The sequence below is a fragment of the Peromyscus californicus genome, unplaced genomic scaffold, assembly GCF_007827085.1.
Source record: "Peromyscus californicus insignis strain IS unplaced genomic scaffold, ASM782708v3 Scaffold_23__1_contigs__length_62951481, whole genome shotgun sequence".
Classification (NCBI taxonomy): Eukaryota; Metazoa; Chordata; class Mammalia; order Rodentia; family Cricetidae; genus Peromyscus; species Peromyscus californicus.
In genome coordinates this window covers 13,495,645-13,512,400 of record NW_026294534.1, presented here as the reverse complement: position 1 = coordinate 13,512,400, position 16,756 = coordinate 13,495,645, and the positions used below count along the sequence as shown (strand labels likewise).

Sequence of the window (16,756 nt, the reverse complement as noted above, 5' to 3'; positions counted from 1 at the left end):
AAGTATAACTTTAACTAGATTGTACAGTGAAATGTTCTCAAAAAATGGTGATAGTTGAGACAAAAATGTATTAGTAAAAAATGAAGACTAATCAGAACTATTAGCTTAGATAATAGTTGTTCATTTTATAATGTGTAATCAACTTTAGACCATACTAAACATGGTTCCCTTTGGATGGAGGTAATAGTGGCAAATCTGTATCTGTTTCTCCTTTTAATTGCACAGTTTTAAATACAGATCATGTGACATCATGAATCTCCAAGTCTTGTCCATCTTACAGCCACGTAGGGGAGATGCTCTCTTCTCAATTCAGAGAAGAGACTCAACTCAGGAACACTCTGGAAGGGACAGTATAGATGGCAAAACTACGTATGTTTTTTCACTTCAGAGCTTCCTGTGATAACGCAGATTTCCAATGGCCTTAGTTGGCAGATCCGTAATTCCCCTTGTATCCTTAGGACACACAGACTTCACTTTGTTCCCTAAACCTGCCATTCTGTCACTGCACACAGCTGCCACTTCTAGAGCACATCTGTCATGCTGAAAGAGCAAGAAACAAGGGAGGAGAAACAGGGGACCCAGTTCTGGTAGACTGTTCGGCTGTGAGTACAGACATATGAGGTGTCCCGCTGTGTGAGGGACAGGAGCTGCAAGGCAGGGCTTACCTCCACATGGGAACATGTGGAACCCTGTGGCCAGTGGCTGTGGCCGTCCCACCTCCCTCAAGCTCTGCTTCTCACAGGACCCAGACTGAGAAGCAGAACTCTGGGACCCATGGGATTTAACTTCCATGTAACTCAGTCTGAGGGACCACAGATGCAAGCTGCTCCCCAGGCTATAAGACCCATGTGCAGAGAGATCTAGAGACAGGAGGAGGACAGGTGAGGTTTTCAGGGGGAGGGAGGATTCATGAACAAGTTAGTTATGAAGATGGAAAGGCCACTCTCGAAGCAGAGCAAGTTAAGTCCCACTGCCCCTGCTCCCCTAGTCCACCACTCACCCACCGGATGAGGGTTCTAGTTATTTGGATTTGGACAGCTGCCCGAGCTGCCTTAGACTCTGTGCTATGCTTTATTATGAAATTCAGTTCAGTTTTCAAGGAGGGAATTACACAGCCTGCAGCCCACTCATGCCACGTACAAAGTCTGATGAATATACTTTCACATGTCAGTGTAATGACACCCCAGCCCAGCACATGGAGAGGGTCCAGCACAGCTGATGACTTTTATGTCCTCCTCCCCGGTTGGGTCCTCTCTGCTCAAGGCTAATCTTTATTTTGCTACCAACTATAGGTTTATACAACCATGTTTTGAATTTCATACAACTGGAGCAGTGCAGTCTATACTTCTGCTCAGTGGTTTTATTTTTTCAATGACTCATTCATGCTGTTGCATGCATTGAAACGTGCTCCCACAGTTATTGGGGAGTGATTTGTTATACAGCACAATTTCCATACCCATGTGTACTAGTTCAAGTGGATGTGTGCTCTTTTTTGGAAGTCAACACTTCAATACTTCTCTGTTGGCCAAACTCATGGGCCATACTTGCACTGTTATCTTTGGAGTCTATATTGTTAGAATGACTTAAAAGCAGTCTGGCGTGAATTCCAAGATCAACTTATTTTCTAATGAAATTTGCCATTCAGAGCCCATGCTGAGTAGTGGTTTCAGTGTTCATTCTGGAGGTGTTGAGGGAGAACTCTGAAGTGAGGGATTATTTCAGGGGATTTAAGTACAAATATAATAAATTTCCCCAAGGTTATGGTCAGAGGTTAGAACGGAGACAACAGAAGACTCAAGAGATGGAAAAGTGAGGTGGGGATGGGAGGAAGGGCCCTAGTGTCCTGGTGCTGCTCACTCAGCTCTGATGCTGCTACCTCACCCCTGCCATCTTCCTTTCTCATTATCGGGGGTGGGGGGTGGGGGGAAGGCGGGGAGTGGGGGGGGGGGAGGCGGGGAGGGGAAGGATGACATACACAAGTTTTCCAAAGTAGAGCTTGCTTCTGTGAGCTCTGGGAGTTTTCTTCCTTTACTCCATCTTTCTAGACAGCATTGCCATCTGACAGGTGTGCTCACCGAATATAGCTCATACCCGCTCTCCTAGAGCTTGCTGCCTGAGCAGTTCCTAGATCACCCAAACACACGAGAAAGGCGCCATTCCTTTGTTGAAATTGGCCCATGTGGGACTCCTGGCTGCTGGGGATAATGACAGAGAGGAGGATTCTGACCCCAACTCCTATTTTCCATTGCCATTTTGAAGGCACTTGCTCTCTTAGTAGGGACTTGGCCCTCAAAGGCAATGCAAGCCTTAGAGGATGGGGGCTGAAGGGTTTAGGGATGAGGAGAGATCCTGGTAGGTCTGCACCTAGCAGCTGGAAAATCCTGGAACACAGGAAAAGTGCTGGGGCAAATCCTTCACTTCAGCTCTAACTTTGACCTTGAAAGTCACCCCAGGAGGGCTCAAGATGCCAAGGAACCAAATACTCAGAATACTTGGACTCAGATAAGTGGCCAAACTCCAGGGCAGGCCCTTCCATCAGGGGACTCAGTAAGCTGCAGAGCTGCAGGGTTAAAGCTGGCACCCACACTTCTTAAATTCGAAACTGAATTCTTAGAGTCAAGAGAAGCTGTCAAGAGCCCTGATCAAATTAAAGTGGTTCATGGGGTCAGGGCCAAATCACAGGATAACCACAGGGAGCTTTGGGCTAAAAATGGGGCAAGAGGATGCGAGTTTTGACAAACCAGCAGATCTAACAATACGAAGAAAACTTCTGCTACTGCTGTCTTCTCTGCTTGCCCCTCGTTCCCACCAAGTGAGCCAGGCAGGGCAGGTTCTGAGCAACCTGTGGTGCAAATGTCACTGTGGTTCTGAAAAACAAGTGCACTCATTTGGTCTCAGTGACACCAATACGAGCCCCCAAAGAAGGAGCAGACAGGGCCAGCTGCTCTGTGATGCAGAGTGTACTGCAGCCCCTAACCTCACTCACTGGTAAGTACAACATAGCTCTTAAAATTCACCCCCCCCCCACACACTTTCACTTTGTGAGTAAAAATCTAAGCATGCAGAAGAAAAGTCAGTTCTGAATGGCATGCTTTTTATAACTCATGGCAGTGGAGTGAAAGGGGACAGGAATTTTCCACTAGCTTCCATTCGAACAGCCATGCATGCAAGAGGGCTGGGGAGGGGGGCAGACCTCCAGAACTGCAATTAATTATGGGAAAAATGACTCGAGTCCCTTGTACTTTCACCACAAGCATTTGGAGAATCATGCTGAAGCTTTACTTCCGAAAGGGCCGTGCCACTCAAGTCAACTCGGCTTTTCTGCATAGCTCGAGAATTCCAGAATTGTTCACCTAAGACCAAGTGAGGACAGGACCTGTGCAAACTATAAATCATAGGCAGCAATGGGTAAGATCATTTGAAAGCTGATGCCCATGATGTACCTCCACCTACCACCCAAATGAACTGGCGGCCCAGGGGCGAGCACAGAATCCCACGGCACCCACACACTGCTCTGAGAACATGCTACCAAGTACTCGATGCTGGGAAAAGCTGCTCACCTAAAGAGGAGTGAGCTTGCCAACAAACTCATAAGGAATGTGGTTGCTGTTATTTTTATTTATTTATTTATTTTTTGGAGACAGGGTTTCTCTGCATAGCCTTGAATTCCCAGAGATCCTCCTGAGATCCTTCTGTCTCTGCTCACTGAGTGCTGGAATTAAAGGTGTGTGCCACCGCCTCTGACTTGGTTGCTGTTTTTAATGTCAGAAGTTAGAAAAATATCGAAGCCTAAGACTTTTGCTAAGGCCTAAGACGACTCAGTAGTTGTTTTGTTTTTCTAGTTTTCCAACAAGCATACAGATAGCAACTAAAGGCAATATCTTGATTGGAGGCAGGGAAAGGGGAGGGAGGGCTGCATTTCCAGTGCACCAAAGGCAAGGTTCTGTGTAATATGTTCCCAATTTTTTTCATTTCTGACATCTGAAGTATCTCAGCAGCTACTTTTTTTTTCATAGCACCCCTAGGTTGAAAGGAATACCTAATAAATAAACTGACTAGTATATGAGGTCCAAATACTTAAATACTTAGCATTCATTTCAAAGCATTTATTTTATTTCATTTATTTATTTTTTGAGATAAAGTATTGTTATGTAGCCCAGGCTAGCCTCAAACTTGTCTCAGCCTTCTGAATGAATTTGTTTCTTAAGCATGAAATGGAGTTGACTATAGGCATTGCACAGCTTCTTTGGAGTCAAAGTGGATACTGCCCCTGTACATTTTAGTCTATCTTCTATCCTGCCGGGCTTCTTCTCTACAACAGTGGCTACCAGAGACTCAGCTTTGCAGAAGGACAATTCGACATTATAACTGAGGGGTCCAGAACCCCTGGTTCTTCCAACAGTTGGCAGAGATGAATGCTGTGGGTTTTCCTTGAGCATTTTAAACTCCCCTCCATGGTGTTATCTGTTTGCTGCAAGGGATTCAGGCTGCCTTAGTGTGTACTTTGGAATCTGCTAATTTGTTCAACTTGATTGGATGCTAACCTACTATAGTAAGCCGTTTCTTCATCTTCCTCCTCCACCTATCTGGAGCAAGGTCTCCTGTAGTCCAGGCTACCCTTGAACTCATTATGTAGTGGAGGATGACCATAAACCTGTAATCCTTCTGCCTCTGCCTCCTAAGTTGCAGGATTATAGGTGTGGTAACCATGACCAGTTTATGGGATGCTAGAGATTGAACCCAGAGCTTCATGCACACCAGGCAAGTACTCAGGCAACAACTGAGCTCAGTGACCAGCTCCGCAGTATTTCTATGGCAGTTTGCCCAACGAGGAATGGACAGTTGAAAATCCTGGCCCAATCAGTAGTGAATATGGAGCTGAGCTGGGATTCCGTCTCCTGCAGAGGTGCCCACAGGACAGCTTCAAAGACAGGTCGCCACACTTAGTCTTGGCACAGCCATCTCACTCAGGTTTCCACTTTGCCACTCAAAAGCATGGCACACTTAGTGCAGTGAAGGAACTCAAGACAGACTTAAATTCAACCAGTCCGTCTATTTCACTTTCTTGGAGCACTGCGGCCTCATTCCGCTGGGCACTGGGCAGAGCCACCATTCACAGCACAGCTTCTGTTCTCCCTGCCACTGAACTCCATCGAAATGCAATGTATGACTCAGACATTTATTTATTTGTTATTTATTTTTAGACTAATGGGAACTGTATGAATTCTTTCTTGGGCTTCCAAGGGCACATGCCTTTTATGCTTGATCCGGAAAGAGTCATGTTTAGGAATGTTAAATTACTAATTTACCTAACTGCATCCTTTAACCCTCCCTGGGCAGCTAGAATGGTTTCATCCACGGTTCTCGGAGCGTGAACTCACATTCCCAAGCAATTCTCCAGGCATTATGTAGGTAATCCCAGGTGAAAGGTACAGATAAAATCACCCACTTTAAGTGGTGACATGCTATGACAGTTAAAATACATTACATATTTCATTTCAAACATCTTGCCCTTTAAAGCTCTTTTTGTTGGATCATAAGATGCAGGGAATACCTGGGGCACAATGAGATCAAGCTTACAGTTTAATATTGACTTTAATATGAGAATTCATTCAAGAACTTGCTCCTAGGCCAACATGTGAAATATTCTATCATCTATCTGTCTGTCTATCTGTCATCATTGGGTGTGTATGTATAGCCCAATCAGTGAGCTCCAGGTTAAGTGAGAGACCCTGTCTCCAGAGAATAAAGCCAAGTGCCAGAGCAGGCACAAGGCTGTCTTCCTTTGGCCTCTACACACACAGACACACACATAGAGACACAGACACATAAGCATGCACAAAATTTAAAAGAAGTATATTCAGTTTGGAGTAGCATGCCTTCATTTCATGGTCAAATTGTTTTTCTGCCTGGAGAGTAGCTCCATTCCTTCTCCAACATGAATGAGCCCCCAAACAGAAATCTGACCAACTCCCTCTGAACAGGAGTCAGAAGCAACAGCAGCCCTAAGCTGGAATGCTGTTATGAGAAGCTCGGCACAGTATGTATTTTTGTGGTAGACACTTGCTTATTTTGGGTCAGGAGACATAATTAGACACTCGATGATTTGCCCGAAGTCATAATCACCATTTGCAGTTCTCAGCTGAGCCTCTTTTCTGTGGAATCAAACTACAGCCATCCACAGAACCCAGGGCATGTGGTCTGCAGGACAGTTTTGATGGACTACATGCCACAGGCAGAAGTAGACATGCTTGGGGGTTTTCTACAGCCTTCCAAAGTGAACAGTGCTCCCAGTTTAACCACCAAAATAATACTGATGAGTACTTCATATATTTCCTATCAAATTTCAGATCAGGAAATTCATATAAATTGTAATTAGGAGAAAAAGTTCCACCATTGCATGCTTTGTTGCATACTTGAGTGAGTGCTGAGTATTGCCACACCTTCCCTGCACTGCTGCTTCATCTTCATATAGCCCAGGCTTGTCTTAATTTGCTATATAGATGAGCATGACTGTATTACTGACTCCATCCTGAGGGCTGAGATAACAAGCATGTACCACCACGCCTGTGTTCAATGCAGTGCTGAGGACCAAGCCAGAGCTTCATGGATGGTGGGCAATCACTCTGCCAACTGAGCTACATTTGCAGCCCCTGAAGTATTTTCTTTGAAAATTAAGTATCTATACATATCCAGGTATGGTTGGCTCTTGTCTACAATCTCAGACTTCGGAGGTAGATTGAGGAAAGAACATCATGAGTTCAAGGATAGGCTTTCAAAATTCGATATAGAGTTCCAGGTCAGCCTGGGTTTCATGAGACTTTGACTCAAAATAAAATAAAAAACCTGCTAATCAGATTTAAGACGAGTTTGTTAAAAATGTTTAAAGATATATTTTAACTTTAAAAACTAATGTGTAAAGCAAGGCCTTGTGAAATAGTTTATATTTGTAATGTGAGTTATAAAAAGACTGGTCACTTTTAGCTTCAGCGAGATGCAGGCCCATGTGCAGTCCTGTCAAATATGTGCACACAAGGGACTACAAGTATGAAAATAAATATGAAAAAACCATAGCCTAAAACACTTGGAAGAGTGGGAACGGAACCAGAGGTTAAAGGAGAGATAATCTAATCAAACAGAAGAGGATGATTTTCACCCTAACTAGGTCAGAAAAGCAAAGTCTAGTTATAATGAAATCATTAAATTAGAAAAGCTGTGGACAACAAAATGAAGGGCATGCTGTGGTCTGAGATGTCCTGGTGTTACACTACAGTGTCTCTCCAGGTTTGCACCTCTACACATTAATGAAGATGGGACACACACACATATGCCCCCACCCCACCCCCACCCACAAAGATGTAGCTAGGCTTTCTAACCTGGGGCAAAGCATATAGAAGGATGCTCAGAAAAGAGAAGGAAAACTATCCAGGAGGAAGTGCCTTATAAGCCAACCACTTCAGGATAGGGGCAATGCTACAGTGTCATGGGTAAAGATTGGCAGGTGCACAGGGCCGCAGGTAAAGGATGTTAGGTGCACAGTGCCATAAGTAACAGATGGCAGGTGCACACCACCATAGGTAAAGGACAGCAGGTGCACATCACCAAAGATAAAGAGGGCAGGTGCACATCGACATAGGTAAAGAGGGCAGTGCACACTGTCAAAGGTAAAGAGGGCAGGTGCACACTGTCACAGGTAAAGAGGGCAGGTGCACATTGTCACAGGTAAAGAGGGCAGGTGCACACTGTCAAAGGTAAAGAGGGCAGGTGCACACTGTCACAGGTAAAGAGGGCAGGTGCACTACTGAGTCTTCATGCAAGCTAACCCTGTCTACTTTTTAGCAGCTCAAACTTCTCTCCATTGAAAGCTTTTGCTTCTTCAAATTGCTACTAGAAAGAAGAAATAAAGAAGCAGAGGGCTTGGCTGGCATCTGTCCACAGTGGCAGCACACAGCAGGGTACACTGTGAGATTTCTTAAGCCCACACTTTAGCCCTGCACTCCCAGGCTCACCTCACCTTGAGTAGGATGAACTAGCTAACTTCCCTAGCAGATGTATGGCAGAAGCCTGTGGAATCTCCTGGATGCAACTTATTTGCTGAGGTTAAAAGGAATCTCTTCTCCATATTTTGGCTGTTCCAGCTTAGGCGAGGTCATGCCTGCTGTCCTCTTGTAGGACTTCAGCTGGCATTTCCGGTCTGCATTCTCACCCTCTCCAATGGGTCATTTTCAGATTTGATGTTGCCCTCCCACACAGCCACCACACAAATTGCTGGCTTGGAGCTTATAATCAAAGGACACATTTGTCACAGCTCAAAACCCCACCCCACCCAGACACTCTGTCAGCTTGCAGATTCTGGTCTGGAGAACACTGGAAGAACCATTTAAGGTTTCTGAGCCTCAATTTCCCCTTATTAAAGAGCCCCAATAGAGGCATCCTGCCATCATAGGGCACACTTTTGTTGGCCACTTTCAACCCTTGGGGCCATTCCCATAGACTGGCCTTGATATGGACGTTCCTCGAGACCCCTGGCTGACTCTACTTGGTGAGAACACAGTGGGAGCCTTTGGATTACAGCCCAAGGCATGGGTGTCAACAGGGCCACCAGTGCTCACTGAAGGATGGTTCTCAGGGTTCCCCAGGTCTTCTGGGGATCTCACCAGTCACCAATGTGGTGGCCAAGAGAACCCTCATGTTTGAACTGGCTGTCCCTCCTAGCTGCCTTCCTCAACCATCCTCCATGGCCACTCTCTGGGACTACTTCCTAAATAAACTTCCTGTATGCCTGCCTGGGTCTCAGGCTCTGATCCTGGGGAAACCCAAGCTAAGAATGTGAGAATCCACTGAGGTTACAGAAATAAGATATAAAAAGCATTCTGCAGCAGAGTGTTGTACTGGTCTGCTCTGCATATGGACATCAGGTCTTGGGAGCTCTGCTACGTTTTACTCCTTATGTATAGGTCTCTGTAAGGTGGAATGAGACTGTGTTCTCACAGGTACTGGATAAATATGTGCACTCTCTAGATGACACTTTTATAAAGTATGATATCTTATGCTAAATAAAATGTCCACCCTACTCTAAAAAGTTCCATTAAGCCTACATACATTCAGAGTAAAAGCTTCTGAGAAAAAGCCAGATTTTGAAGCAATGATAGTGGGGTAGACAGAGCAGCAGAGGGGTGTGGGCATATGTAAAGGCTCCCCAACAACACGGAAAAGACCACGGTCACAGAAAGATAAGAGCAAACCGGGCGTGACTTGACAGTGTGGGACGCAGGAACACACAGCCTCAATTGAGATGTATCATCTCAGGAGCTGGGGACAAGGCTGCCTACCACGGCCTGCCATTCCCACCGATGGCTTCTTGATGATAGGGGTCACCAAGACGTCATTTCGTCTCTTCATGCTGATGAAGGCGGCAAGAGGCTAGCTTCTCTGGACCTCGCATCAGATAACAGAAAGCCACACGGATTAACCAATGAGAAAAAAACTAGTGTTCGAGTGTTCTTGGAAGACCTTACACATGCTGTGGTCCCGTGGCCACAGCAAATGGAACCAGGACTGCTGTTTAAAAAAAAGTCCTATGAGCCAACCACCCAGGAGCCAGGGTCAGAGGTCTGGCTTCTCTCTACCTCTGCATTAGGTGGGCTATTTGCTCTGATGTGCGTGTCTCTGGGCCATATGATAGTGTCTACAAGCATGGTAATCAGGGAGACACTTGATTCCTAGCTCTGGGGGCATCAGAACATGATCTATAACCCATGGTGACATGTCTTTGTCTACGGGCCTCCCACGTGTATCCTAGGAAGACAAGGGTTTCTCCAAAGCATGGGCCTCCTGCTCATCCTCTCCTGCAGAGAACACAGATGCTTAGGCAGCAGAAGCCAAGAGACTTGAAAACCAAAACCAACAAAGCAGGACAACGAGGCGGGGAGGGCCCAGGCATTGCCACTTTTCTGTCTGGAGACCTCAAAAGATGCCTCAGAGTTCCCCATGACAGAGGCTAGAGAACATTAGGTCAGAAGCCATCCCCACACAACATCCCTGGGCTTAATAATCTTGCATCCGAAATTCCAAACTAATTATATTTGGGATGTTGTTTCTAAGGGTGTATATGGAAATGGTTACAGACATTTAGTATCCAAAATGAACATGAACATTCACTTCCAGTGGTAGATTTAAAAATAAATTAAACAGCACTTAAAAAAAAAATCGGAATGCAACCTTGCTTCAAGAGCACAGAGGGGGAGAATGTGAACACAGGAGGTGAAGGGCTCAAGGGACAGGTACTGGGAGGTACTGAGTAGCCTTATTATGCAGGGGAGATCGGGGTCCCCTCTTGGGGTTTTTAGTCTTGTTAATGTAAGAATTTAAGAATGGGCTCAATGGAAGCTTTAAGGTAATTATATTAGAGTTGAAAAGAAAAACACCCCAGGGCAGGCAAGCTATAAATGTCAGCAGCTACCCAGAATATTCGAGAATGGAGGAGCAAAGGAAAAAAGCTGCACCATCGAATGGAGGTCAGGCACATGGTGGACAAAGAGTCACATGGCAGCGAGGGGAGCTGTAAAGAGTAAGGAGCCCAGAGTGTGTGTGTGTGTGTGTGTGTGTGTGTGTGTGTGTGTGTGAGAGAGAGAGAGAGAGAGAGAGAGAGAGAGAGAGAGAGAGAGAGAGAGAGAGAGAGAGAGAATATGAGAGAGGGAGAGAAGGAAAAGTTACTACTTTCTGAGTAATTCAGAAAACTCGGCAGACTTCTGAAGCAGCATGACATGGCTGCACTTTGTAAGAGACTGAGTTGGGGCTGGGAATTCTGGGACAGAAAAACAGTACTCATTAAAGGGCCAATCATTCCTCCTATCTCTTTAGAATGGCCTAAGGTGAGCCTGCCTTCCTAGCCTGGTCTAACTGCAATGGTTGGTCACCACCCAGGCCAGAGATCCCAGTCTCTTGACCAGAGGAGTTATTCTCTTAATGTGCTTTTACTGCTACTCTAATCTTTGCGAACAGGCACAGGAGGAAGGTCACAGGCTCCCAAAGCTTGAGACTGCTCTGCTTTGGATCTGGTTTGCACATGTCTCCCAATGGTTTGTGTGGTGGAAGCTTTGTCCCCTGTGTCACAGTTTTGGGAAATGATGGGACCCATCATTTGGGAATCTAGCCACGGGTCACTGCACTAGGCAGGGACTAAAGCAGTTCTCCTGGGACCCTGGTTAGGTTTCCTAGAGTGTTGCTATGAAGGAGCAAGACTGTCCCCTCCTGGTGTTTCTGGTTTCTGTCTCACTATCTGACCTTCTCCCTTCCCCACGAGCTCCTGCTGTGACAACCTGTGCCTTCATGTTGCCAGGGAAGCTGTCCATCATGCTCTTTAGGCTTTGAGTTTCCCAAACTGTGAGCTAATTGGGCCCATGTCCTTGCACATGCTAGGCAAGACTCTGCTCCTGACCCACTCCAGTGAACATAATTACACCTCTTTCCTTTTCCAGAGTACCCAGCAACAAAAGCCAGACTAATATAGAGGTCAAAGAGATTAGAGGATGCCAATCCTCAGCATCACAAAGCAGAAGAATGGAGACTCATTTCCAAAGTCAGGGAACAATGTGAGCCACAGAGGCGTCCAGTTTGTAGTTGGTTTCCCTTACTCTGAAGGCAGGGTGGTGGGAAAGAAGGTAGGGACTGCCTTGGGGTCCAAAGGAGAAGGTGGGAGATGGGGATGGGGACACACAACCACGGAAGGAGGACTCTTGGAGGTGAAAAGAAGACAAGACCTAGGCATGACAGGGCTCTGCAGTAATCTAAGCATTTGGTAGACAGACAGGAGGACCAGAAGTTCAAGGCCAGGCCTGGCTCTAAGAGACCCGGTCACAGAACAAACAAGGGCCAAAGAAAAGAACCTCCTTCCCTTTCTCTGTCTCATCTGTCAGAAGTTACAGTATTTTATTTACTGAGTGAGGTGACAGCCTGAAATGTGCCCAAGGAAACATCAATTTTTAATTTCCCAGGAAAACAGGGTTCCTCAAATAGACGGAAACTCACCAGTGAAAGGGGATGGGGCCACTCAGTTCAACCTAGCATCTACTAGAATCTTCAACTAGCATCTGCTGTTGTCAAGGGGTCAATGTCAGGCCCCTACACTGAAGACAATTCCTGCATACTACATGTGTTTTTCTTTCTCCAGGAAAGTGCAAGATGACTTTTCTTTCAGTATAAAGAATAAGGGAGCTAGTCAGAGAGATAGTTTAATGTACAACCAGTCTGCATGGCTGTCTCACAAATGGACTTACTTTTCCTGTCAAATCTGATTATTCAAATGGGTGAGGGGGTAATCAAACCTTAGAACATACTTGACATTATACACACACACACACACACACACACACACACACACACACACACACACACACACACACACACACACGTACGTGATTTAACGTATTTTATTATGACAGCTGAACTTTGATTTGCTGCCAGCTTTTAGGGATTATATTAGGAGTACATCCAACATTGAGCAACAATGTTCTCCAACTACAGAATCAGGACAGGCTGTAGGGGTAGACCCAGAGATCCTCTGCATTTTGAGCCCAGGAACATAAAGGCTCAGCATCCCAGAGGTGCTTAAGCCATTAGAAGTGAACATCCAAACACAGGGCGACCTCTCCCAGGTATACAGGGATCTTTCCAGAGACACCTGTGCCTACAGACCACTGCATGATCACGGGAAGCTGATGTCAAAGGTCCATGAGACGCAAGAGTATATGAAACTGTATGCATGGAATAAGAACCATGCCCCTCCATGGGGAGTCTCAACGAGGCTCCTGGAGCTGTCGTTGGTAATAGCCTCCAAGTGTGGGTGACAAGAAAGGCAGCACATGGGAAAACAGCTCTATTTACCCCCTCCTCCCTTCGGCTGACTTCTTATGCCAGAAAGGGCTTTGTTGAGCAGATTTCTGCTATCAGGGATTAAAAACAGTAAGAAACCCTGACCTGAAAGACATCCCATGTGGTCAATTAGAAAAGAATGAATTTACATATGTCCAAAGACAGGGCAGTTTCAAGGTTTATATGTCTCTGTGGACCAGCTGAGAGTTTCATGTCTAGAGTCAGTCTTAGGTTCTCAGAGATGTCATGATTTGCAGAAAGGCTACCGCATGAAGGAGACCTTCATTTGGAAATTGCTGTCTTTACATTATCATATGAAAAACCACAGTCTTCCCATCTCAAAATTAGTACTAGTCTTTGGAGAGGAGAAACAGATTCTTTTGTCAGGACACTCTTGAGAGACATGACTGATGTTGATAATTTTTGATCAGGTCTTTCTTTTTTCTTTTCATGGTGCTGGGGATGGCATTTAGGGCCTTATATATTATAAATAGCCAAGAACTTCACCACCAAACTAGACACCCTGCCCAAATTCTAGGTTTTCTTTTTGGCCAAAACGGCTGTGAATCTAGTGAGGTGGTCTGTTTTTAAGCACCATGAAACCCAGGATAGGAAGGTAGGCTCAAGTCAATTCTGAGCTATATATCACTGCCAGCTGTTAAAAGGCTGGGACATGTGTAGGGGCTTTGGGGATGAGTTAACACTATGCTAGAAAGTGTTAACTCTCAGCTGGGCATTCCGAGCTCAGGAACACTAGAGAGTGGCTGAGGTGTGGCTGGCTGGCGGTTAACAGACATTAGCAGTTCCAGCAGGCCTTGCTGGGCCGCTCCTGAAGAGAAAGTGTCTTCTTTCTTAAGCAGCTCACGGCTTCTCAGAACTTTCAGTCTTGGTGGAAAATGGTCACTCGATGTTACTGTTGGTGCGTCACCTTCCCCACCCTGCAAATTTCAATTACTGTCATAAAAAGGAACTGCGTTTGTTTCATAAGCATTCCACACAGTACAACCATGTACATGGCTTTGTCGCCCTCCCCCGTCTCTTCCTGAATTACTGACCTTTTAGAATTTCTTGTCTTTAAGCTTAGAAAAGGATATCGTAATGAAATGAGGGAATTTTATTTCTGAAAATTAAGCCCCCCCCTTTTTTTAAAGGCCCCCAGGTCTACTTTTAAATTGGATCTTGAGTTTAAATGTTCCATTTTTAAACAGTCTTCTCCTGGCTCCTAACAGTTGCAACCACATTTGACCCAGCAGCTTGAAAAAGGGGAGGGAGGCGTTAGAGGGTTTATTTTCCCTCTCTGGTACATGCTTCAGAGTGAGAAGAGGGAAGTCAAGATCTTCATTTACACCAGGCTTGCAGACCTTTGTTTCTGAGCACAGGTCTACACTAGAGGTTCAGGGCATCTTCCTAGCTCCAGACTCCCAGAATATATCCCCGTAAGCACTGTCTTTGCTGGGTGTGGAGAGGAAGTAAGCATGGAGGACAGTTGTGGACGACTTGCTGTGACCCAGGCTCACACATGCAAAGTGCTGCCCATGCGTTCCTGTAAGCGGTGCATTCCAATTTATTGAAAGTAAAGCTGAGGGAGAAAGGAAGGTGCATTAAGAAGGATACTATACTAAGAGCCTGGGATAGGCCTGGTGGAGTCAATAGAGAGCAGCATGCGAGAGTGGACTATTGGAGTTTTACAGCATTTTACCTCCACGTCATAGCGGAGGCTTCATCTTCACGCTTTCATAAATGACCAGAGAGCTTTAGGACGTGTCACACTGTTGGGGTAGATCTGCTCAATGACCAAGGAAGGCTGGTCAGCGAGAGTGACTGCTAACTATCCAGAAAGCTTGTATGGAAGGTGGGAGACGATGGACAGGCTGTGCCAAGAGCAAACGTACAGTGGGAACAGCATATAGTTAAGAGTGCAAATCCATGGACTGCACAGTACCCATCGGGAGACACAACCCGAGTCCCACCGACCAGGAAGCCCTGAACACTCACAGAGGAACACTACTCCCCCCATACTACTTTCTGACTCTGAAAGGCAGAAGTTAAGAATCATTGGTTAATGTTTTAGGAAGAGCTTTCATGACCGACCCTGTAAACCCAGTGACCCTCTGTAGAGACTTTCAAATTTAAATTGATTAAATTTAAATCAGCTTTCATATTAAGTTTAATACAAAAACACTCTACTTTGTACAAAAAGAATAAAAATATTTTTTTTGTCCGTGAGCTATAGTTTGGGCCAATTAATAACTCTCATCATCAGATTACCATTTTAAAGTTTTAAGCACCGAGTAACACATGCACAATGACGTAGAAGCACAGCCTTATTTCTGAGGGGCTCGACTGACCCATTGGAAATGCTAATTTACATACAAAGAAATCAGTATCCAAAGGCCAAGTGTGGAGCTGGAGCCTCTGGCTGCTGAACCGTCTTACCACCCTAAATAAAGTGTCTTAGAAAAGAGGCAAATGACAAATACTCAGGAATCGGGCTTCTAGCCATTTGACTAATGACTGTCTGTCCATCACATGCTCCTTCGTAGCTGGAGAACTACATCCAGGACAACATGAAGAAGGAGATGGTGGAGATCCAACAGAATGTGGTGCAGAACCAGACGGCCGTGATGATAGAGATCGGAACCAACCTGCTGAACCAGACCGCGGCCCAAACTCGGAAACTGACGGATGTGGAAGCCCAAGTAAGTGACAGACTGAACCCCTTGGGGCAGCAGCTAACAGACCACGTGCCTGCGGCTGGCTGTGTGGTGGAATAATGGAGAGCAGCAGCTAACAGACCACGTGCCTGCGGCTGGCTGTGTGGTGGAATAATGGAAAGCTATAGGCACTGGCTGTGGAGGAAGGTGGTGGCCTCAGAAATGACGAGTTGAGGGGCAGTTAGGACTTTGAGAAGCCAAGGGATTTTCATTTTCACAACTGGGGCTAAATTCAATTTATTCTATCAGGGGCTCCCTAGCTCTATGCATGTTATCCACGCTTACTATGCTAAGATAAATGTTCCTTCACTTTGCTGGCCTCTTTTAGATTGTAGATATTGTTTTTCATTTCCAAGTTCTGCTTTGTATATTTGAGAAATAGAAACCATGAAGCAGAGAGCTGAGAACCTTGCTCTTAAATCTAACCCTGGAGTCAAGGTAACTGTTAACAAAGTTTGTGGAATGGATTCTTAGAGGACGTGCTGACAGAATAGTGGGTGGCAGCCTGCGGTGGCACAGACAGGGTATGATATGGAGCCAAAAGCCCCAAGGGTAGGTGAGTCTTATCAGGTGCTCCATTTTCTCTAAGTCCTGCTTCCTGAGTCCTGATCCTACTTCTTGGAAGCTTCAGAAGTTAGTATCATCATGCTCTGAGCTATACCAGTCCTTTCAAAAAACAACAGAGGGTCCCCATTGTAAGCCACCCCAATATTCAGTACCCCACCTGCTGCTTTAACTAAGAGGACCAACTATTAGACTTAGCACAAGACAGCATGACTCACTAACAGAAACCACTAGCCCCTCACACCCTGAGACACTCTTGGCTTGGTGACAAGAATCTCTCTAAAAACTATTTTCATAGAGAAAACAGTAGATCAAAAACTTCTATGAAAAGCAGAGTGAGGAATTCTTTGTTTATCATCTTTCAACAGTATCAGGCATTTAGGAATAATATAAAGAAACACACATTTTCCACAGACCACAAGGCACTGAGATTTAATCCTGCTTGTTAATAAGTGTTAACATGACGAGATACAGTAGTTTAAAAAGAAATAATGTGTCTATCAACTCAATTGATAAATTAAAATAGCAATGGTTAAATGACATTCTGAAGCTTTTGATATTAACTCTGGGAGGCTATCAGGCACTTCCAAAACATCTCTTAATCC

The 16,756-nt window shown here is 45.4% G+C and overlaps 2 protein-coding genes across 3 annotated transcripts in view; one reads left to right on the top strand and one right to left on the bottom strand.

Annotated features, from left to right (window-relative positions):
* Positions 1-16,756, bottom strand: part of Mcph1 (microcephalin 1) — a 206,050-nt gene that overhangs the window by 72,470 nt on the left and 116,824 nt on the right. The window lies entirely within an intron of this gene.
* The window catches only part of Angpt2 (angiopoietin 2), a 51,350-nt gene that overhangs the window by 11,600 nt on the left and 22,994 nt on the right, over positions 1-16,756 (top strand). Inside the window, exon 2 of the mRNA XM_052751776.1 lies at positions 15,417-15,572. Coding sequence (XP_052607736.1) covers positions 15,417-15,572 — 156 coding nt within the window. The remainder of the gene's footprint in view (positions 1-15,416; positions 15,573-16,756) is intronic.